At 47.3% G+C, this 24,982-nt stretch overlaps 1 protein-coding gene across 2 annotated transcripts in view; it reads right to left on the reverse strand.

The window, feature by feature from the left end:
- The window catches only part of LOC147722941 (uncharacterized), a 796,795-nt gene that overhangs the window by 442,797 nt on the left and 329,016 nt on the right, over positions 1 to 24,982 (reverse strand). For both annotated transcript variants that reach the window (XM_086965340.1, XM_086965341.1), the window contains exon 8: positions 8,447 to 8,523. In XM_086965340.1, coding sequence (XP_086821466.1) covers positions 8,447 to 8,523 — 77 coding nt within the window. The remainder of the gene's footprint in view (positions 1 to 8,446; positions 8,524 to 24,982) is intronic.

A 24,982-nucleotide genomic window follows, 5' to 3' on the forward strand; every position in this document is an offset into this window, starting at 1 on the left:
GCACATGGGCGCGTGATTAAATAGATCACTCCCTGCGAATTACAATTGGTGTGTACTCTCTGTTCCCAGAGAGTTGATAAGCTCAAATCAATACACTTAGTATCAGTAGTGAGGTGACAAACACTACATGAGCCGCAGTGAAAATGACCACTCACAGGCGGTAGGCCCGTGATAGCAGCCATCCCACCACATGTAGAAGGTGCCCGGGGTCTAGTGTGTATCAATAAATCTTTGAGATGTTGGGTGCGTCTAAATGGGAGGAGTGGTTTTTCCACAATCACGCTGCCAGAGTTCACAATCTTCCAATTTTTGAGTACCATACGTCTGATTTGTTAGGAAGCCGTATTAAATGTTGATACAAAAACAGGTATATTAACTTCTGGTCTGTTAGTTTTTGTTAGTAACACTTCACGATCGATGTTAGATGCTCTCTTCTTGGCATGTTTAATTTTCCTCGTTGGATAACCCCTTTCTTGTAATTTTCTGGACAGAAGACCTGCCTCTTCTGTAAAGTCACTCCTTTCCGAACAATTCCGTTTTATACGGAAAAATTGTACCACCGGTAAATTTTCCCGCATCGACCTCGGGTGAAAGCTGTTGAAAGCCAACAGAGCATTTTTATCTGTAGGCTTGTGATACGCCTTAGTAGTAGTAACCCCCCTCTCAGTTCGATGACCATGTCCAAGAAGGGGAAGCTTGTTGTAGTGATAGTGGAAGTGAAATGCAACAGTGGGTTTCTCTCATTTACGAAAGATAGAAAAGAGGGGTCACTTCTGCACCAAAAGGGATTAGGGCACTAGTACAGTGAAAAAACAGGAAATCCCTTGGGAACCAGAATACTCATGCAGGCTTTACTTTAACATACTAATCGTTCACTTGATTCACACCATTCACTCACTGTATCAGTTCCTACCAAGATTAAGCCACCAAATGCAAAGGAAAAGTAAGTCACTACTAAATTAAAAATAATAAAACAATTTATTTAGCCTGATATAGCATCTTCTCAAGTTAAAAACACAATGAAATACTAACCATTGGTACACAATATTACAAAGATTTAGTAAACAATTCATAAAAGTACATCCTATAATGCGCATGAAGGTAAACAAAGAGTGAAAAAGCAAACGTTAGACCTGACAGATTAGTCTTAACAAACTACACATCTGTTATGGATTTATACTTAAGAACAAGGGCTGGAGCAAACTCTACTTGTGCTTATCAGACACCAATGTTCCCCAAACAGATTGTGTACATAAAAATTGGCGTTGACGCGTTTCGATGGAGAAATCTTTATAGGTCCATCTTTTTCAAGACTAAATGGATATGCACAGAGTTCATTTTTCATGCGAAAAACCTTCGTAATATAAGAAGGAAAGAAGAAGGGGGAAGGAACCTCCCTCATGGGCGACAGTTTGAAGTTTAAAATAATTATTTTTCCTCCAAAAGGCTTATTGGGAATATATAGGAAAATTCCAGGGGGTTTTCTATGATTAAACCTTTCTGGCAGTTTGCTCCTAGTTTCGGAGTAGATCCAGTTTATCTATCTCTCCTAAATTGTAACGAAGGAACAAACTCGTTGTCTGGTGTTCAGTCCTGGCACTTCCACTTTGGTAAATGCACTATTTTTTGATTTGAGGTCCCTGTATGCTCATTGGCGGGATCCGTCAATAGGGATGAACAGCGCAGACTCAAGTCGGTCCAATGCGGGCGGGCTCTCATTTAGCCATTCCAAAAAGAGATCCACTGAGTTTTTATCACCCTTCCATATGACTAAGACGTAATCGATATAACGACGCCAAAGTCTCATGTGAGACCTCCATGGGTAAGCGTCATCATAGATCACAGAGTGCTCAAAGGCATCCACGTACAAACCTGCCAAACTTGGCGCGAAAACGCTGCCCATGGATATAGGGTGCCAGCGTATTCAAAGATATTTCTTGTTAGGGCAATTTCTGCCAAATGCAGAATAAATGCCCTAGGATATACCTCTTTCAGTACTGGCAGCAACTGATCAATTTCGGTCTTATGAAACTCGATGGGAAGGCCATCAGATCTTGTCGCTTTCCTCGACTTCATCTGCATGATTGTTTCCCTCAGCTCATCATCTTCAAATGGCGCCGCCAGGAATTTGCGCTGCGAGTCGCCTAGCCACCCAAGAGCTATTTCTTCTAAATAGGGAGTAAAGTCAAGAGGGAAGGTGCGTTGTGAACTATAGAGATCCGCATAGTAAGAGGAAAAATGTGTTTAGAATATCGAGGCTATCTCTATGGCGTGTCCCTACATTGTCAATCACATTCAACATGTAGTTGGAGAAGCGCAGTTGTTTAATAGTGCTTGCCAATGCACTGCAAGGTCTCTCGCCCTCATAATAGCATCGAGCAACACAGTATTTGCCTCTAAAATTCACATCACGGTCTCCAGTAGCAGTATAGTCCGTGAGCTTTTCGCGAAGTGCGGCTCGCTGGGCACCTGAATTAACAAACCACATGTCAGCTTCCAGCTGTTTGATCTCAGTCTCTAGACGGAGCAAGTTCCTTCTAATGTCACGGAGTACCCCAACATTTTTGGATATACCTATTCCTCAGACAGTGACCTTAAAGGCCTCCCACATCGTGCCCACCTGATCAACAGAGCCTTTATTCCTGGCAAAGAAGTCTGCAATCTCTTACTCTAGTTCGGTTTGAAAAACGGCATCTAACAGCGCTTCAGGCACTAGTCTCCAGCAACGTGGGGTGTCAATTGAGTTTGGGGGAATTATTTCTAGGTAAACCGGTGCGTGATCAGAGTATGTGCGGGCCAAGTGCTTGACAGAGTGAATCCAGGGAGCCACTCCATGTGAGCAAATCCAATAATCTAACCGAGACCACGTGGCATGTCCTGCTGTGTAAAATGTGCCTTCCCCATCAGTGGGATGGGCATAACGCCATGCATCCACCAGTCCCTGTTCTTGCTGCAATTGTCCCAGATAGGGCCTCCCGAGTATTGGTGGTGGTGAAGGGGGTTGGAACGGTCCAAGGTAGGACATAGAGCTCTGTTGAAATCGCCCCCCATATAACGTGTGTGGAGCCGATTTTAAGTACTTGTCCCCAGAGTGAGGTGAAATAGTCTGGATCATCTAGGTTGGAGCCATAGCTACAGATGAACGTGACCGATTGTGTACCCAATGCACCCCAGAGCATGCAGCTGCGACCGGCCGTTTCACTGTATGTGCCTCGTGAGTAGGTCGAGTAGAAGGAGAATGCGCGTGCAGACGCCCACCTACTGCCAAAGCAGGAAGGGCGATGAGGGTCTATATGAGTTTCTTGGAGCATAGGATTTGTATGTGGTGTCTGTCTAGATACGATAATATTTGCCTCAGTTTACGCGGGCCCGGAGACGCCTGACATTCCATGTGAGCAGTTTGATGCATCAGCGATCAGATTGTGCTGTCATAATAAAGGGTGGAATTGTATTTGGCAAGGATGTCGGTATTGAAGAGTATCATGTCCTCTCATGTACGATTGGGTATGCGGAGCAATAGCTGAATTGACATGTCGAGCTGTAGTTATCAATTGCGTAGCAGAACAATGAAGAACATTCTCATCCCCTCCCCCCACAACAAACAAAGACTAAAACCCACAGTGAGCTAGCATCAAAACAAGCTGCTATTATCAATACCACCCCCACCCCCAATGACATCCCAAACATCTGCGCAATCTTGATTATAGACGTGAGTGTATGGTGTTGCATAAGATACAAAATAAAGAGGCTTAATAGTACCATCACAACGTTTTCTTCTAATAGCATCTTCTGAATAAACATATTGGCGCAGTCAATGAATTCCCAAACCACCCCCACCCACAACAGCACCCCAAACGTGCCGGTATTAGGGTCAATGAGGCCCAGTGGAGTAATATGAATAAATGACCATAAGAAGCGAGGAAAACAGAACAATTCAGGGGATCTCCCATAATGGGGGATGCTAGTGGGCCATAAACCTTCATGTTCCCCATTCCTCTATCTGCTTCGTAGTCCCCAATCGCCATGGAGTCACGGGTGGGGAAGGGAGTTGGGGGAGAGGGGGCTTGCCTGGTGATGCATAGTATGAATCTACCTAAGGGCAAAAAGGAACACAACATATACCGGATTAGAGGCCGCTAGAAGCATTCAAAGCCCAGCAGGGCACTTAGCTGTCCGGGACCATCTTGTGGAGTAGGAGTCTCAGCGTGGGGGCGGATCAGGGGCCTCAGCAACGTAGAAGTCAAGGCGACGTCCTCCGCCCCCACCGAGAGTCTCTCCAGCACAAAATTTGTGAGGGTGGGAAGGCATTCCCCGGGTCAGTGCCGTCCAGGTCCATGAAGCCGCTGGTCAGTCAAAGGATGGAGAAGGGGACCGGGAAACGCCCTCCCGTCTCGGGGAACGCCTCAGGTTGACCTTCAGTAAGTTTTCCGCCTGCTGTGGATTGGTGCAGAAATTAAGTTTACGATGACTCGAGATCCGTAGGCGTGAAAGGTACATGAGGGCATATTCTATGTTGGCTTTGCGCAGTTGTTCTTTAACAGGGAGGAATTCACGGCGCACCTCCTGCACTGAAGTCTGGAGATATGCTTAACATGTTGCCATCATATTGTAGCGGTTTCTGCTCTCGGGCCTCCTACAATGCTGCATCGCGGTCCCGATAATTCAAGAGCCAGGCTATGATGGGCCTAGGAGTCTCATCTGGCGGCGGTCGAGGGCCAAGGGAGTGATGGGCACGTTCCACCACCAGGTGTGGCGAAAAGGAGTCAGTGCCAAAGGTATCAGTTAGGAGGCGTTCGACATAGTTATGCCTCGTATTTGTGCTCTCAGGGATGCCTATGAAGCGACTGTTGTTCCAGCGGCTTCTCGCTTTGATGTCTTCATTCTTGGCCGCAATCATTTTAAGTAGTTTATCCACTTGCGACATCTGTTGTTGCATCTGAGAGGTGGCATCTTCAGTCTCTGAGAATCGATGCTCGGCTTCTTTCAACTGTCCGTTGTGCTGATCGACTTTCTGAACCAGGAAATCTCATTGAGTGAACATAGTGTCCATTTTACCAGAGAAGTCAGAGAGGCTATGCTGAATGGCTAGGAGCAATGTCTTGACGTCATCTCCAGAGGATGTCGAGGGTGTCAGGATCTGATCCACACTGCTTGACCTGGAGTCTGCAGAGGTGGATCTGGTGGAGGCCTTTTTATTTTTGAGTGTAAGTCTGGATTGTCGCGCATCCCCATCTTTCTGCAGGTTGAGCAACTGCCGCAACAATACAGGTGTGTAGGCGATCCACAAGTTGTGTCTGCCCAGACAGAGGGACCAGGACGCGGACTAGGAGCAAATAGGTTATTTTGGGACAGCGTCCCCAGGTAAGTGAAGCAGGCGGTGATAACACGTCTGAGTTCATCTCCCAAGGACGCCAGGTGGCAGTGTTGGTTGAGGCTGTGGCGATATGTGGCTCTCTGGTGTGTAGAAAGGTGGGCAGAGCCGTCAGATGCCAAAGAAGGTAAGCAGCAAGGTAGCAGCATTCAGACCTCAATGCAGCACCCGCTCATTCAGTCGAAAATGGCTTTGTCATCACTGTAGCACGGTGGGCAATAGTTCTGGTGTGTACTGGCTCCTGTAGCAGTGCACATTCAGCAGAGACCCTTCAGGATGCGGACCAGGAGTGAATTGGTTCTTTGTAGACAGCTTCCACTGGTAAGTAAGGCAAGAAGTGGCAACGCGTCTGACCCCGCCTCTCCAGAGCCCCAGGCGGCAGCGTCGGTAAAGGCTGTGGCGATGTGGGGCTCACAGATGTGTAGGCAGGCGGGCAGGGCAGCCAAATGTCAAAGGAGGAACGCGCCAAGACTAGAGTACAGCAAGCCATCAGTGATCAGTCCACAATGCAGCAGCCATTCATTCTGTCAAAATGGTGCCATCACCGCTGTAGTATGTGGAACAACAGTTCCAGAGCATGCCAGCGCCCTCTATGGTGCAAAGCCAGAAGTGGCCCTTCAGTATTTTACAGCAAGCAGCAGTCTTCACAAGCTTAGAAATCAGGCCTGCTCGGGTAGGAGCTTTTTGGTGAAGCAGCAGCCTGAAGGGGAGAGTGTCATGGCACGACCTCACCAGCCAAGAACTCCCTGGTTTATGGCAAGCCCAATCCTACCCGCTCAAGCATGTAGTGGTAGAAATCCGGCAGTCTCATCAACCTCCCCGATGAAGGAAGGCGTAATGGGATAATAGTCTGTGCCTGCGAGAATAGAGAGGTGGCAGACCCGGCACAGGCAGGGCCCGCAACTGTGCGAAAAACCCCAGGGTGGTAGTAGCAGCAGGAGCCGGGCGGAGCTTATCGCGCGCACCTCCCGCAGCTGTCTCGCGGTCTGGATGGTTGTCTTAGGTGGCCCCTGGGGCAGAAGAGCCGCACCGGGGCTCTAGGAAGGCACAGCAAGCAGCCTCCACCTCGGAAAGAGCGCTCGAGCCGGCACCGGTGGCGGAGCACGAGACAGAGGGAGAAGATGAAGGAATGGCGTGCTCTCACCGGTAATTAGTAGTCCTCCGGTTTCCGGGCAGGCAGTCACGCCTCTCTCCACATGCAGTGGTGAATCCCTGCTTAGTACAGCGGCAGACCCAATGTAGGTGGAAGAGACAGGGAACTGTTTCTCACATGCGGTATTATGCAGGGAGCGGGCTTGGTGAAATCTGGGCTGTCAACCACGTGGAATCCCTGAGACTAGGGTGGCAGTGGCAGCTGCTCATGTCTTTCGGCGTACTGCTCCCGCTAAGCGGCAGAGTTCAGGAGGTCGTTCCGGATGGTCTCCGAGGCTAGGAGAGCCAAGATCTTTCTCACAGGTGCTCTAAAAGTTGCAAGAAGCATGTAGCCATCGGTATAGCGTTGATTTGGCAGTAGAAGGAAGGCTAATTAGCGGATAGGATCACCAAGCTTCCCGAGCCTCACTGGTGTGCGGCCATCTTGGATGTGCGCCACCTAGCGCCCCCGGCAAGGAACAGCTCTGCATCTACCATCTTGACAGGTTTGTCCATCCTGCCAACACACCGGTGCCCCTTAGTCTCAGACTCTGGGCGAAATACACCAAGGCAAACTGCCACTATAATCACAGCCATGTAACCCAGGACACAGGCTTCAGGCACCAAATGATAAGGACACGAACATTCCAACTTTCTGGGCATTTTCAGAGTTGTAACTTAAAATCTTACTTTATCATTAAAGAGGATCTTAAAGTACAATCCCTTAGAGACCAAGCATGGCATTTCTACATCTTCCCAAACAAAAGTGATCACTTGTTAAATGTAATTAGATAACCCAATGTTATCTTATGTGAGAGGTAGGCGTCACAGTAGTGAAAAATGAATTTCTAAGTTTTTCCCTACTAGGACATGTAAAACGTAAAAGTGCATGTCCAACTTTTTAAATACACTGCACCCTGCCCTATGGGCTGTTTAGGGCCTACCTAAGGGGTGACCTTTGTATTCACAATTACGTTATAGGCCTAGCAAAAGGTTTAGTTTTTCAGGGTGGATTGCCAGTTTGAAACTGTACTAGGGACTTATAAGTAAATTAAATTAGACAATCAGAATTAGGCTAATGTTACCATGTTTAAAGGAGAGAGCGCATGCACTTAAGCAATGGTTAGCAGTGGTAACGTGCACCGAGTCCGAAAACCAACAAAAATTAATTCAGAAAATAGGGGAGGGAGGGAGACTCTGCAGAGAGGGCCAACACCACCACCACCACCCCTAACTGCTAAAATTACTCTTTTCTCCCTTAACCACTACGTACAAACCTACATTTACCCTTACCTCCCTTTAACACTGAAAACCACTAAACCCTAATAATACCCTCATCTCCCTATACCACTGCCCAACCCTATATCCTAAAATGACCCTTACCTCCCTTTACTACTACCCACCCCTATACCCTAGAATTTACCTTTACCTTGCATTACAACTATCCAAATCGAACACTGGTAAAGGCATAAATACCTGTGTGACAAAGGAAATGCATGCCAAAGACTTTGTAGCAAAAGGTGTTTCCCCTGAGAAATATTCACAAGGGAAAAAATCTCAGAGTACATCAAATTAAAATTCATGGATATCAATGAAGTCTACAATTAAGCACCACATCAAGGAAGCGCATATTAAAGAATCCAGTTTTGCGAGGTGTCATTATATACTTATTTATCTATGGCATTTACAATCTAGCAACAACCTGTGTAGTTTGCAGGTACACTGTACATTGTGGAAGATTGAATCTAACATTCACTCAACTACAAAATATCTGACCCTTCATTGGCTGTTTCACATTTCAGTTACATTTTCTTCAGTGATGAGAGGGTGTCCCTTGTTATCTTTACCATACCACTCAATTTTGTGATCCTCTAGCAAGACAAAAATATATTTCTATTATTCATACTTTAAGCGTTTTCACTGGTGCCTAAAAATAAAACTCACCTCGGCATCTGTTTTCAGACTGGTAGATGTTGCAACGACCTCTTGTTCTTCAGAGTCATCTTGTTCATCAGGTTCATCTACAATATCACAAAACATATTGTGTTTATTTCCTTGCACGTAGTGGTATTTAGTTAGCCAAACTCAAGTTCTCTAAGCTAACTAGACATCTATCTGGTACACATTTTTAACAACAGGTGTCACATTCTCATTTTACCTGGGAATTCTATTTATACATTTTTTTAAACTATTTTAAACAAAACATTTTGAAATACAATTCAGACTCAGCATCATTTACCCACAGAATTAAATAAAACACTGGCTAATGCTGCACTACTCATGAAAGGCTACCTGAAAACGCATCTTTCCATTACGTGAAAGCAATTCTATCGTCCATCAAATATGCACAGTACTATAAAGGTTAGCATGACAGTCCACAGACGAGTACGTCACCAAGCTGGAAGCTGGGAACTCGCAAGATCCCTCTACTCCACTGTACAATGAAAGTTAAAAATAAAAATAAACAAGATGTGGGTGGGAATGGTGCAGGGGAACTGAAAGAACAAGACACCTTCAGTAAAGCTCCTTCTATTGGGTACTTTATTTAAACAAATTACTCAACTTGATAATACTCTAAGGCATCAGACTAGATCCAGGTACATTTTCAGATAATGGTGCTGTGTGTCAGTAGATGGTGCTGTGTATCTCTATGGTGACTCGGTACCCCTCTGGAAGTGACACAGCGGGGGCACATATAAGAGCCACCCTTGAGCTCTGACATATTTGTAATCTTTCTATCTCCACTTCCTCAGACACAGAGCACTCCAAACAAATAATTGAAAACAGTCTCCTTATCTCTAACCAGGAACATTAATAAAGTTATAAAAAATACTCTTCACAGAATGCACAGGGCGGTGAGGTGATTATTTACATTAAGAATAGCTACCAAAGGTAATGGGTCTGGCAAGTGTACTCAGACCAGACCGTCGTGTAAAACTGTGTGGGCAAAGTGGCTCTGACTGTCAAGGCAGTAATGCTTCGTGAACATGTGCACCGATGCACGAGTTGCAGCCTGGAAGGTGTACAGAACCGATCCTCCTCACACCAGTACTGTAGCAGCAACTTTGGCTCTGGTAAAATAGGCCCACAGGTCATAAGGAGGTTGTTTCTTGGCCACTGCAGAGCAGATTTTGTGGCAGAGGGCTATCCAAGCTTACAGGGCCATATGCAGCACCACCTTTCCATTTGTTACTCGAGAAACCCCTACAAACAGTTGGCCTCCCACACAATAGATTTTTGTTGGCTCAATGTAGAAACTCAGCACCATTTTAGGGTTAAGGCGAAGGAGCCTTTCTTTGTCCTCCGAGTGATGTGGTGGAACAGAAACACTAGAAGAGTGAGTTGGCCCATATGAAAAGAAGACTCCCTGTTTGCTAAAAAGGCCACTTAAGGTCCTAAGTACCAATTGTTCTGGCAAAGGGTGGTATAGAGCAGTTGCCCGGAGGTCATAGCAATAAGGAAGACAATTTAGAGCATCAAGATACGCAATGAGGAGCTGTGCATTGGCTCAAATGGCGACCACATGAGAAATATTAAGGCTAGATTTAAATCTCAAGCACCTCCTATGAGCACCCATTCTATCGCTATATCTTTTTGGGCGCTAAGAGTTAATATTTTGATGAAAATAGTATGATTACTGTGATTACAAAAATGTAACAAAAAAATCTTTGGAATATAATATGCTTGTGTGGGTCCAAATTTCTTTGATTTATTCTGTTTTCCTGCCTTGAACCCATATCTGGTGATTGATTCGAAGGGGTTTGTGCATAAATTGTTTGAAGATATTGAGTAATTTACCCCAACATGAGTTACAGTAATCTTTCTGTTCTTTTCGGTCGGACCACTGCTGTCTGTATCACGAGTTACCCAGGTCCTTCAGGTTAACTTTGGGTCACCCCTTTGTTTTCTAACAGTGAAGGGTTTCAGAGCCAGAACGGTTGCTCAAAGCTCCAGAATATTTATGTGGAGATGGCTCTCCAGTAGAGATCAGAGACCACTGATCTCCACTCCCCCCAGCAGATCACCTCAACGCAGCAGTGACATATCTGTCAGAACCGTAAAATGTATGTCAGGAAGGGAGAGGGGCCTGCTGAATGTCAGGCTGGTTCTGGGATTTCTGCAGATATACAGTCATCTCCAGCGAGATCTGAGCGGAGGTGCGCCTGATGTCTGGCTTACTTAGATCGGACGTTCTACTGTAGGCCCCGTTATAACGCATTATTTGATTCAAGGCGCTGTCGCTTCGGTGAGCGCTTCAGCAGAGAGTCACAGTTCACTGCCTCTCTCCTTACGCTCAGGCAGTAGAGCCGGAGCACGCCTACCTACCATTGAGCAACTTTTTTTTGTAACAATGTGACCGGGAGCATGTCCACTGTCCTCCTTTCTTCTGTATCAGCCGCTCAATGCAATCAAGCCAATGATCGACTTCTGGTGTTTAATATTCCGCCCTGGGTTCCTTCAACACTGAATTGGCACAATTTGCCACTGGTTGTGTCATTTTATACACGCCATGACGAGCACTCCATTCTATTAGCATTCATATCGGGATCTATTATTGTCAAATTTTGAGTAGTCAGTTCTCCTCCACAGCCATTTCTTGTCTCAGGCATATATTACTTAGCCCTGATGAGGATACCTAGATTTTCAAATATGATCGAAAAGTTGTCAACATGTAGTACCATGACTATTGCAATGCCTTCTTAATTTTAATAACAATAGCATTGGTACCTTTGATGGAGCAAGGATTAAAAAAAAAAAAGAAACCTGCTCAAAGCAATTCCTCATTAACAGTATTAATTATTAGAAATAAAAAAGAAAATTAAATTAATATGCACGCACAACATTTACATAAGGGAATGAGAGCTTTATGCATGCTTAACTAATGAAAATAGAATGCAACACAACTAAAACCCGCTTTAAACTGGAATACGCTTTTGCGCATGTGCAAATTAGAACTACGTAGATAGTAATGTGACTAATCTGTTTTGAGAGGGATAATTCTCATTCATGCGCAGAAACTACTAACATTGGATCTTGAGGTACTGCATGTCTGGTATATGCTTTACTGAATTTAAAGAGCTATCGCTGCTAATGCTTTGCTTAGCAAGGAAGAAAATAACATGGGATAGAGTAGAAGTGGGTGGTGAACAGTGAAAATCACTTATTTGAGAAATTAACATTTGTTTATGATTCCTTTGTTAATAGTGTACGTTTAGGCCTCAGGTGACACACAAAAGAAAAAGATGGTGTTAAAAATGGATGCGAGCTAGATATGCGCAGTGTAATAGTGATGTGACCTGATGACCGAGTCACTGAAAGGCTGCCACGAGCCAAGGACACCCGCCGTTTGAAAATTCTCCTTGACTGTAGAACTGTTGAATAGTAACATTAAATGCATGGGAACGGCAATGAGACAGAATCTTAAATGAGCTAAAGGGGATGGGTTTTGAGAGACAAAAGAGTTATTAAAAATTTAAACATGTCAGCATGAGGTGATGATAGCTCCGCTGTCCCTATCTAATCAGAGTACGTATTTCATCAAGATTTGTAACTTTTGAGGGTGGGACATGCAGAAATGTAGACTATAACTAGAGTGACTTAATTTTTAAGAATTGTCATGTCATGCATGCAAGCGAGGAGAGGCAAGCACGAGTGCAAGAGAGAGAGAGAGAGAGAGGGAGAGGGAGGCAAGGACTACTGTTGCTGAGAAAAGAGAGAACACACTGGGAAGATTCACCTCTGAAAGACACTTGATAGATCGAAGATTACAGAAGAATATCGAGGAGGGAGAGAGTGTAAGTGAGGGATGGGTCACGGGCGTCGGGTCTATAGAGAAGTTAAGTAAGTATTACCTTGTCCTGAGCCTGTCCTATAGCCTTCGTCGCCCGAGTCTTAATCAGGAGGTCACCACCAGCCCTTTTTGGCCAGAGAGTTGGGTTCCTGTAATCACCTTTGGGTCATAATTATTCTGTCTCAAATTTGCATACCTTTTGCAAACATTTGATTTATTATGCCTTCATTGATTTGTTGAATGAGTCTGTGAATTGAATGTACATTGTTAAATGATTTTTTTCCTTCCATGAAGATTTTATGGAGTTTGCACTGTGAATTTGTATTAATGAGCGTTCATTTATGACTGAGATTTAGATAAACTCATTGGATCTTGCCCAGAGTCTGTGGTTTATTTCATTAGGATCTGTAAGTTTAGCTAGTTATTTTGTTCATATCACCATCAACTACTCAACTAATGGTCCATCGACCAAAGGAAGAGTGTTGATCTGTGAAGATTAGTTAGATATTGAATAAAGATTTATCAGGTATAAATTGAATTCTTAGTGAGCTAACTAATCAAGATCAAAGTGAATTATAAAACTTGACCCCCAGCCAAACAGCCAGGAAAATCGGATTGTTGTATATTGGCAAATTGAATTTCTCAGTTGTTTGTGAGGTGTTCGTCACTAGCTTTCCGCTGGATCACTTTAATAGATGTGACACTAATTGTTTACTTGTATGTAGTCACCCTGTCAATGTTGAGTTATGTTAACCAAATCATATGGTGTCTCGTATGTTTCACACTATATTTGTTTCGGTTTTATTTGACCTTTTTTATCAATATTAGTTGCATTGTGTTATTACTTCATTTGATTAGTTTCATCATAGAAACTATTTGACTTCTATGTTTATTTTTGTACAATATTTTGTTAGAAGGGACCGCCTGTTCCTCTACAAAGAATCAAACTCATGGTCTCTGACATATCCTTGGATTCACTTGTCTATAAAAATATACTCTTATGTCATGTGGGATGAGGAGGATGCATGAGGCCAAGATTTCATGCTGCCTCTGAGCTATCCTCATGGCGAGCCAGGATGGAGTCAGAAACGTCAGGATCATATGCTAATTGTCTTGGACCGGATGCAGTAGCTGAAAGGCCTTAAACGACACCTAGTCAGGATGGAGCCAAAGTGGAGAATCCTCTATTTGGGGCTCAGGTGGAATGGAAAAATCCAAGGATATAAGGAGTTCACCCATCATCTGGAGACGATCTGTTACGGTCTTCAACGAGTCCTCCTTGAGCAGCCACTCATTGAGGTACTGGAAACACATGTATCACTAACCTACAAAGGTAGTCAACGACCACAGCCATTACTTTCATGAACACCCAAAGGGCCTGTGTGAGGCATAAGGAAAGCACTGGCAATTGAAAGTGTCCTTCACTAATTGAAAACTGCAGGTAAAGCCTGTGGGACTGCAGGGCTGCGTTAACGAAAATACATGTACTGCAAGCCTCTGGACACCATTTAGTCTCCTGAGTCCACAGCAGAAAGAACTCGGCAGTGTCAGCATTTTTAATCTTTCTTTACCCAGAAAGGCATTTAATGGCAGAGTCCTTAGTTCATCATCCTTTTTGGTATGGGAAAGCAGCACAAGCAGCACCCATCACTGCTCTTCAAGTGCAGTAACTGCTTGTTAACTTACTGCATTAGGATTCCATTGTGATCCTCTGACAATCTCTTAATCCTAGGTAAAACATGGGTGGAGAGGGAACAAAAGGAAAAGTGCAGCCCCTCTGAATGATTTGTAAGACCTGTCTGACTGATGTGATGGACTTCTAGCCATTTTGGAAATCTCATATCCTGCCTCCTACTGACTACCAGCTATGGTGTGCTTGCTTGGCAAACTAAAGAGGCACAGGAACAGCTGCAGCATTGCTGGCGCCAACGGTCTCTAATTCCTGTAAGTCCTCTGCCAAACAATGGCTGGGTCTGCTCCTGCAGCACAGGTTCGGAGGGCTGGCATGGTCAATAAGCTAGCCCCGGGGAACAGCTACAGAACTTTCTACGGAGCTGGTGAAAGTGCTTGGCTGGAGACTGTAAATTCCAAAGACTGAGTTCTGAAGTGACTTTCTTTAAAAAGTTACTGCGCCAAATCAGCTTTCTCTATAAACAACCTGGATCCATCAAAAGGCATACCCATTTTGGACTGTTACTTGGCTCCTGAAAAGGTATTTGTTCTCGTCCAGATGCTTCTTCTGATCACAGCACTGGTGCCAATAGCTTTATGTATTCAATTTGCGTCCAAGCCAGCACACACTACATACTTGGTGTGAGGAAATATGGTGTGCTTTTTATGATGTGGTTATGAGACCTCACCGTGTAATACACTCAGTTCAGTCAATTCAGTCAGGCTCATATGTAAAACCTCTAGCTCACTCGAGTAGATGTAGCTTTGAGCAGCAAGGCTTTAACAAAGGAACAAGAATAAATCATTTAGCAGTAGCAAATAAATGGGTATACAGAAGTCACATAAAAACAATCCAAAACTAATTATAAAAGTAGACCGTATTTTTATAAATGTTTAGACACCAAAACACACAATTTCTACCAGAGGGTTCCGGAGAGATTGATTTTTAAGTAAATCGCAAATTACCACAAAATTCCAAAAAGCATTGGTAATTGCAAAGTTTGGAAACTTCATAAAACTTTTAAAGAGTTGTGTTTGGCTACTCCGGGCCGTACTGGGTGACCAACTCCAACAGGGGGTGGTGAGTGGGGCTAGTGAGGAGTAATAGGGCAGTCACCTTGTCACCAAAGTAGTCTCAATTCAAATTCCAGTCCCTATTGGAGAACTACCATAGACTTTGACAGTGAGTTCCTGATGCAAGGGATATAGGATGCTGAGGATGCCGTGCGATCAACAGGGAGCTTCCTTGGGCTATTCCTCGGTCCACGCAGAGCGACTGTGGCCACAGTGATCGAGGTCCCTCAAAGTCCTTTTGTCTAGCAAAAGTTCACTTGCCACTGGACTACTGGTCTCCAGTCAAAGCAAAACCAGCAGTTCAGTTTGGTGAAGGCTAGTGTCTGTTTTGGGTGATCAAATTGCACTCTGATGACTCTCCAGGTCCAGCAGACTCAGGGGCCACTTTTGAGTGTCAGGACTTGGTCGTCTGAGCTGAAAGTTAGTGGTCAGAGACGGTCAAGTGATTGTGGCTACTGACTGGCCAGGACTGACTTTGTCAGCTTTTGTTGTCTTGGTGCAGTAACAGCCAACTTAGAGTTCACCTCTTCTGTCTGTGGCTTAGGATTGACTTGTCCACGAGCCAGGTACCACAGGCACAGTCTTCTCTTAGTTAGCCCAAGGAGCAACTGAAGGTCAGCGGTTGGCAAAGTCTCCCCCGCCAGGTCCAGGGAGAAGTAGGGCAGTCCTCATTCGGCCCTCTCTCCAGCCCAGACATGATTGGAGGTCTGGGTGCCAGGGGTGCCAAATTAATGCATAGAATGTACCCTTGATGATTGTGTTGGTTAATAGCCAATGGGCTACTAGGACCCCTCCCGCCTGATGATGATTACCTGCAATGTGAGTCATCTAGGTATTCCAAAGTGAACTATTCTGCACACTTACACGAATTCTGAAACCTTCTCAAGGGGTGTGAAGTTTGCTAGACCAACCTACAGGTGTAGTTACCAAAAGCCTATATACCTATGGAGAAAACAGCAACTGGTCTTTCCTTTCTTTTCAGACACCAACCCATATACCCGATCAAAAGAGCAGCACCTCTCGTGTGTGTCCACCATTTGCGCTTCAAAGGCAGCTTTCGTTTTGAACTTTACCTTTTGGGCTCACACGCAGTGTGGCTTCCTGTCAAAGATAGGTGACACCTCTTTCAAAAGCAGGCCTCTATTGTTCCTGCTCCTGGAAGTCGTTCAAACTTTTCCCGAGGAGGGAAGAAGGTTGTCCAGAATCTGTGAATGGCCAACGGAATACGTGGGCAATGGGGTGGCAGATTTCTAAACATTGCATTTACTTAAAAGTTACATTAAATTTGACTTGGGCATAAAGTCAGGTTTGAGGTGATGTTTATTTTAATACCTTGAAGTACCAACTATAGTAGCTCCCTTCAGAATTTGGCACAGCTGTGTTGTCAGCGTGCAACCCTGTACTCGCAATGGGGCTACTAGCTTTTCCACAGTAAAAACAACAATTTGGGGTTTCTACTGTTAGGGCAGGATAAAAAAAAAAGTCCTACTTTTTAATATACATCACTCTGCTTTAGGACTAGATAGGCATACTGTAAGGCTGACAAATATATTAGAAACTGAGGTTTGGCTTTGCCATTAGTATAAATGGCAAAGTTGAGTCAGCAGTTTAAAACTGCTCTGTCTGTCATATTTGCACATTATCACATCCATGGAGGCACAATAAGTACTGCAGCACTGGTGGGTTACTTTGACTTACAGGCCCTGGGTGCCACTAGTACCAAATACTATGGACTCATAAATGAGTAAAGTTATAGCAACTGCATATAAGATAATCAAACATATACTTTCCAGGGGGGCGTGGCTAGCAGCCGAGCATGGCGGCCGCTTAGTGTGAGAGCTCCCGAGGGCACTGCAGCCTTCCAGTAAATCCGACTCACTTATCCGCTACTACGCACGCCTGAAGCGGCGGCGTTCGAGTCCGGGGCCGAAGCGGTGTACCCGGTCCAAGTTGCAGAACAATCGGCACACCGGAGCCCGAGTTACGTCGTGTGGCGAGTGAGGGCCTACGACCAGCGGAGAAGCACCGGTCTCGCGTACCATCAGGGCCCCGGCGGAAGTGCAGTGGGGCCGGCCGAAGGAAGTGACAACACCCCGGTACCTGCCGTGAACTTCGATCGAGCCTGGCGACCTTGGCGACATCCCTCGGTGGCAAGCGGACTGCGGTGCCCACCTAGCGGGACCTGGGCAACACAGTGGTTAGTGCACCCCAGCCTTGTCCGCACGGAGCAGAGTCGGCGTCCTGTGGACCCCCCCTCCCCCCCCCCCCCCCCCCACGGAAGCCTAGCGGGCTGCACAGCACTACGGAGGACACTATCACACCCCACGTGTCAGCGGGGGAGCAGGGGGACGCCGTGTTGCAGGACAGCAGCGCGGGAGTGCAGGGGGGGACCTCAGAAGCCACATCCAACCAGGCGCACCAGTGGCACCAGAGCAGAAACAGAGGCCCACCACGCGGCGGCCTGTCCAGTGTGCGGGGGGCGGAAACCCAGGCCCGACGTCTACACTAGCCGAGGTGGTAACGAGAGGCAGACCGGCACGACAGAATAGGAGTGGGGTCGCAAGGGCCACTCCATCCCAGAAGAAGAATATCGGGGACGCCGACGCAAATCATACCAGTGGCTCAACACATCCCACGCAAGCAGCCAGTAAGACTTGCTCAAACGGCAGGGGGGTCGCTCTGTCCGCCTCCCGCTGCAGACTACTCTTTGGCTAATCCCTGTCTGCGAAACTTCCGAAGCCACGCAGGTCGCGACGACCTATAACTTAGCCCTGGTCCTCGCTAACCCCAACACCATGGCGGGTAAAGGCCTCAGGAGCGGATCCACGCAAGCTAAGCTGGACAAGTTCGCCTATGGACACCAAGGACAGCAGCAGTCCACGGGACGACCCTCCACAGGGCAGGCTCCAGACGCAGATAAAACACCGAAAATAACGTTGGAAGACATCATGAGAACGCTCTCGGAGGTGAAAACTACAGTGGGCGCCATCTCCTCGGAAGTCTCCCTTCTGCGAGCGGACTTTCACAAGATGGCGGAGAGGGTGTCGCAAGTGGAAGTGGTCACAAAGTCACTCGTGGAAGACACCTCGGAGCTACAAGTGGCCATGGAGAGGATGCAGAAAGTTACCAAGCTCCTACATGACAAGCTGGACGACCAGGAAGGGCGTTCGCGACGCAATAACGTACGTATCCTGGGGCTTCCGGAGACGGAAGGGAAAGGGGCCATGGACCTCTATATAGAAGATCTCATCAAGAACAAACTCCAGCCCAAAGGCCTGTCCCACTTCTTTTCGGTAGAGAGGGCGCACAGAGTCCCGGGGGGCCCCCCCAAGACGGGAGCAGCTCCAAGACCAGTACTGGCGCGGCTCTTTAATTTCAGAGATAGGGACGCGATATTGCAGGCGGCAAGGAATTCACCGCCAGTGCGGATTCAGAATGCATCCTTGGCGTTTTTCCCAGACTACACGGCAGAGGTGGCCAGGCGACGCAAATCCTTCACGGAGGTTAAGAAGGCACTACGCGACAGAGAATTACCATACTCCATGATGTTCCCGGCAAAACTGCGGATAGTGGCCGAGGGGAAGACTTGGTTTTTTGACACGCCGGAGGTGGCTCAAGAATGGCTGGAGGGCTGGAGACCGGCAGGGCAGCGACATCGCTCACAGCGAGACCGACCACGACACAGCACAGACAGGACATCACCCAGCCAATCCTCCCAACCACCACGCCAGGGGGGCGGAAACGGCCTGGACTCGGACCTTGAGAGAGACCCGCTGGACTCCGGACAAGGGGCTCCGATGTGACACTGCACTATATTGTTTTTGAGACTATGAGGGCCGCGGCGCCGTGGCTCGGACGCGGCTGAGTAGGGTGGGCACAGGCAGTGCCCAGAGGGGACTCACCTACCCCACGAGCAAGTAAGATGTTTAGGGGAGGGTTAAAGCACTCTGCACAGTTGGGGAAGCGGGCGGGAGTTTGTCCGTGGAGCAGGGTAGCAGGGAGGGGGGATGGGATTGAAGTTTTCATGTTGAAATGTTTTCTTTTGTTTGTAGTCATCGTGCCACACCTTCAAGGTTCTATCACCCGAGCAATTGCGTATCCCCTATGCAGCATAACACAGGTCAGCACATGGATCACGCCACAGCACACGTTGTGTGCAAAACTCCCTAGTCAGCCTTATGGCCAGGCCACTTAATCACACGCCCGCCGAGGACACCTCCACGACCAGGGGGGTTCCCCCACTACGCATACTGACATGGAATGTCCGGGGCCTGGGTGACAAAATCAAGAGAGGCTTGGTCCTCCAGGCCTTAAAACGCCAGAATCCTGATATGGTCCTCTTACAGGAAACCCACCTCACAGGGTCCACCTGCAAAGCCCTAGATAGACGTGGCTACACAATGGCGGTACACGCAGACTTCACTACTGGATCCAGGGGAACAGGCATACTAGTGAGAAAGTCTTCCCCCTTCATGGTGACCCGCCGTGTGGCGGATGACCAGGGTCGCTTTGCCGCGGTTCATGGGCAGTGGGAAGGCAGAGCGCTAAATGTGGTATCAGTATATATTCCCCCAGCCCTACACTCTGTGGCCCTACCAGCACTGGGCAAATTCCTTCTTGATCTCCCCGATAGCAACACGATTATAGGGGGGGACTTCAATGCTGTTATGGATCCACTTCACGACATCTTTCCCTCCAGAACCAGACCACGAGGCACGACGCCACTGTCGGACTTCGCGGAAGCCCTGGGCCTGGTTGACCTATGGCGAATGTTGCATGCTGAGACCACCCACTACACTTACTACTCGGCAGTACACAATAGCCTATCTCGCATAGACTACTTCATGGCACTGGGAGTGGGACTAGACACGATAGACAAAGTGGACACGCTACCCAGGGGGATCTCAGACCACTCTCCAATTGTCCTGTCACTCACCACCGGGGGGACACGGAATGCTCGGCTCTACCCAATCTACCCCAATTTCCTAAAAATCCCCAAGATTCGGAAAAAGCTCAAACTAGTGACGACACAGTATTTTGCTGAAAACACCGGCACGGTGGAGTCGCCTTCCACCCTATGGGAGGCGTACAAAACAGTCCTCAGGGGGGCGGCCATCGCAGCGATTACGGGACACAAACGGGACTCACGTAAGGAACTCATTGACCTGGAACTTGCACTCGACACAGCCAATAACGCTCATATGACGAACCCCTCCCCATCCACGACACACACCCTCATGGTCCGGCAGCAACAGTACCTAGCTCATCTCAAAACGACAGAGAAGGGGTATATCGCAAACACTAGACATAGGATTTACGATGTGGGCGACAAAGCGGGTCGTATGCTGGCATGGCTAGATAAGAGAGGGAATGGAGCAAGAGGTATTCATAGGCTTGACACTGAAGATGGACGAACACTGATACGCCCAGCAGAAATAGTCTGCGAACTAGCGCGACACTTTCAGGAAATATACACACCAGAACGGAGGGTCACACGACACTTGGCGACGGCAACACTCACAGACATTGATATCCCCAGCATAGCGCAAGCGGATAGAGACACCCTAGAACTAGACCCGACAGAGGAAGAGATCCAGCTAGCGATCCAAGCGCTACAGTCCGGTAAAGCACTGGGCCCTAATGGGATACCGGTAGAATGGTACAAGTCCGTGGCCTCGGACCTCAGTGCCCCATTGTTAGCCATGTATTTAGAGAGCAGAGACAGGCTAGAGCTGCCACTGGATCAACGCACGGCCACGATTGTAACAATACCCAAGCCCGGGAAACCCCCGACGGAGTGCACCTCATACCGTCCGATATCATTGTTGAACATAGAGGCCAAGATACTGGCTAAACTTTTAGCCGCCCGCTTGCTGCCCCACCCCAGTACGTTAATCCACCCTGATCAGTCGGGCTTTATGCCCCACCGGAGCACTGCGATGAATCTTAGAAGAGTCCACGGAGTGCTAGCTCGAACGCACCTCCTCACGGAACCGGCTGTGATCCTCTCTTTAGACGCCAAAATGGCGTTCGATCTGGTAGAGTGGGAATACCTCTTCGTGGTGCTGGAGCGCATGGGATTTGGGCCGAAATACATAACATGGATAAGGTTGCTTTATGCGAAACCCGTCGCACAGGTGGTAGCCAATGGCCACACGTCACCGAGGTTCCCTCTAGGTCGGGGGACTAGACAGGGCTGCCCCCTGTCCCCCCTGCTTTTCGCTTTGGTACTCGAACCCCTGGCCATCCAGATCAGATCGACAACCCTGTTCGCGGGCATCAAATGGGAGAGGGGTTGGGAGGACAAAGTCTCACTATATGCAGACGACATGCTTATCTACATGACCGCGCCGGAAACCGGCATCCCAGCCCTGCTAGACCTATGTGACACACATGGGCGCGCGTCGGGCTACACCCTCAACTGGTCGAAATCCACCATATACACGTTGAGAGGCCCGGAGCCAAGACTGCAGGGGAACTGTCCACTGCTGGCGACGTCGACTTCTTTCAAATACTTAGGTATTATCATCGCGAGCGGGGAGGCTGAATTCTTTGTTAATAACCTAAAACCGCCCATAGATCGCCTGCGAGCAGATGTTAAACACTGGGCGGCCCTCCCTCTGACGTTACTGGGCAGGGCGGCATTGTACAAGATGATGGCCCTCCCGAGACTCCTTTACGTCCTGGAAAACACTCCGCACCTAGTACCGCCGCGCTATTTCCAACAGATTGTTGCGCTGGTGACTGTCCTCCTCTGGAATACAGGCCCGGCGCGCATAGCATACGACAAGCTGGTGAAAAGCTGGTACGAAGGGGGTATAGCGCTCCCCAACATTCAGCTATATTACTGGGCGGCCCAACTCAAAATTATAAACTACTGGATCCACGCCCCCAAAGACGACCCGGCTTATCGGGCGGATTGGTCACAACTCGGGACGGACTGTATGCTGTCCGTGCTCTACAACAAGTCACAGCTAAAAATCCTCATTGGTCCAACCAAACACACGGCGGCGCTGTGGCACTTGGCGCAGGCCCGTCTGGGGTGGGCAGGCCGAATTACTAAAATGACGCCCTTGTGGGACACGAAGGCGTTTGGGAATCTGAGAGGCTGTAAGGGGTTTGAACGATGGGACTCCATAGGTATCTCTACAGTAGGGGACCTCTGGGACAACGACTCAGTGATTCCATTCCCACACCTGCAACAACAATACAACCTCGGACCTACGGAAACGTTTCGGTATGTCCAGGTTAGGCATGCGCTGCTACACCACATTACCGGACTCCTCCCCATTGGAGGACAGACTGCTAACAGACTTCATGCTCCAAAGCGCCACCTCCCTTACCTATAAAAAACTGATAAACAATCTCAAAGACCCCACGCTAAAGCTTAAAGAAAAATGGGAAAGGGAACTAGGCGAGACAGACGAATTTGAATGGAATGAGGCGTTGGCCTCCCCGAGGGAGGTGGGAATCTCTAGTAAGCTACGACTAGTGCAACTCAAAATCCTCCACCGCATCTACTACACCAGGACACTGTTACACACAATACAGAGAGCGCAACACCCCTTCTGTCTGAGGGGCTGCGGGGAGGAAGGGACACTGATGCACACACTATGGGAATGCCCACAAATACGCGAATTCTGGAGGCAGGTGCTCCGATCCATCTCCCAGGCCCTTAAACTTTCCATCTTGCCTGAACCACGCAAATGCCTCCTAAATATCTGGGACCCCAACGATCTGGGCAGGTATGAGCTGATCTGGGCATCACTGGCACTGACGGTGGCAAAGCGGGATATAGCACAGAAATGGGGGGCGCCGGACGTACCTACCTCCAGTAGATGGGCTAAAAATATGGACATCCTAATGGTGACAGAGAGGGCGGTTTATGTACTCAGGGCAGCGCCCCGGAAGTGGAACAAGGTCTGGGCGGCGTGGAACGTATACAGAGGGGAAATCTGTGAGCCCTTACCTGAAGGAGAGGACCTAGACTCGGAAGGGGAGGAGGAGTGAATGAACCATTCTGGGTCAGTGGCCTCATGCACGGAACAATGTTGCACTGGCGACACGGACCTGGCCGTACAACGCAATGTAAGAGGTGGCGCAGGCTGCTAAATGCTAAGGGTGGCGCAGAAGGGTTGCGATGACACATGGTTGGGGGGATACGTTGGGATGTTTGTTGCTATAGTTTTCATTAAAAAGAGATGTAGCCATCACTGATGTTTGAGGGAAGGGTTAATTAGGGACCGCAAACTACGCACTGTAAACCTGTAATTGAGATGTATGCAAGGCCCGGGGAGCCACCAACAACTCAGTCATTGTTACGAAACTGTCGCTCATTACTTACTGATATGATACTTTCTATGAACTGTAACGTTTACTGACATGATGTATGCAACTGATTAACCATTATTCCTTCCTATCAATAAAGTTTTTTAAAAAAAAAAACATATACTTTCCAGAATCAGAGCACTGCCACTGAGGTTTGGTTTGGAGGTCTCAGTGCACTCTCCGATTCAAAAACCCGTAGCATCAGTCCAACCCTTGAGAGGTGATAATGCAAAAGGACTATGTTACTTGCCCTGTAAGCATCTGTTCATGGCATTTAGTGCTGTGGATTCACATGCTCTGCATACTTCTGCCATCTAGTGTTGGGTCAGGAGTTGTGAAGTGTTTTTGTATGTAGAAGTCTTTTGAGTCAATCCTCCTCCCGATGACATTACGCATAGGCCTCGACTACTTTTTTAAATTGTTTTGCCACAGGAGGGTAAGAAAGGAGTGTAAGGTATGTGTAAGAAAAGCGACATCCATGTTAAATGTAAGCATATCATATAAATATATAATGTAACAACAACTGCAACAGTCATCCAGGGAGGAGGGAGGGTCCATGTGAATCTACAGCACTACATGCCACAAACAGATGCTTGGAGGGCAAGTAACAATCTCTTCGATGGCATGTGTGGTAACAGATACACATGCTCTGCACAGATTGTAAAGCAGTCCCTCCTAAGAAGCTGTGGCTAGCCTTTGGAAGTTGCAATATTTTGAAAAAGAGTATGTCGCACTGCCTGACCTAGACTGGCTTGTGGGTGAGCTAAAACATCCACACAGTAGTGTTTGGTACATGTGTGTGGTGTAGACCATGTAGCTGCCTTACAAATGTCAGATATGAGAATAGATTTCGTAGAAAGGCCTTAGTGGCTCCCTTTTCACGAGTGGAACGTGCTCTTTTGGTCTTAGTGTAGTAAATGTGAATATATTGGACTATCCATCTGGCTATGCCCAATTTGGATAGTGTGTGAAAAAAGGCTAAAAAAGTTGCTTTGTTTTCCTGAAAATTTTAGTTTTATTTATGTAGAACATCTAGGAAATGAACAGCTCTTTCTGCAACAGAAGCAAGGTAAGGGGAATAATGGGAGCTTGATTGATTGATTGAGGTGAAATTGAGAGATTGTCTTAGGTAGAAGTTTAGGATTGGTATGAAGAACCTGCTCATGTCGATTAATTTCAATGAATGGTTCGTCTAAGGTTAGAGCCTGGAGCTCACTAACATGTTTAAGTGATATAACAGCAACTTAGAATGCCACTTTATGAGAAAGAAAATTGAAGGGGGCACAAGTGAAGAGGCTCAAAAGGAGGATCCATAAGTCTAGTGAGAACAATGAAAAGGTTCCAAGAGGGTGCTGGAGGAGCCCTAGGCGGAATAACTCGATTGAATCCTTCAATGAATGCCTTGATGACTGGGATTTTGAATATTGAGAATTGCTGCCTCCTTTGTAGATAGGTAGCCAAAGCAGCAATGTGCAACTGGCATGGAAGTGTAGGTTAAATTTGTCTTTGCAAATCAAGTAGGTATCAGATAATGTCTTGTACCATGGATTTTATAGCATCAATTTGTATGGCCAGTTATGCTGCAAATGTTTCCATTTTGCAGCATAACAGGTTTT

This window comes from Lissotriton vulgaris, chromosome 4_1, assembly GCF_964263255.1.
Source record: "Lissotriton vulgaris chromosome 4_1, aLisVul1.2, whole genome shotgun sequence".
NCBI classification, from domain to species: domain Eukaryota; kingdom Metazoa; phylum Chordata; class Amphibia; order Caudata; family Salamandridae; genus Lissotriton; species Lissotriton vulgaris.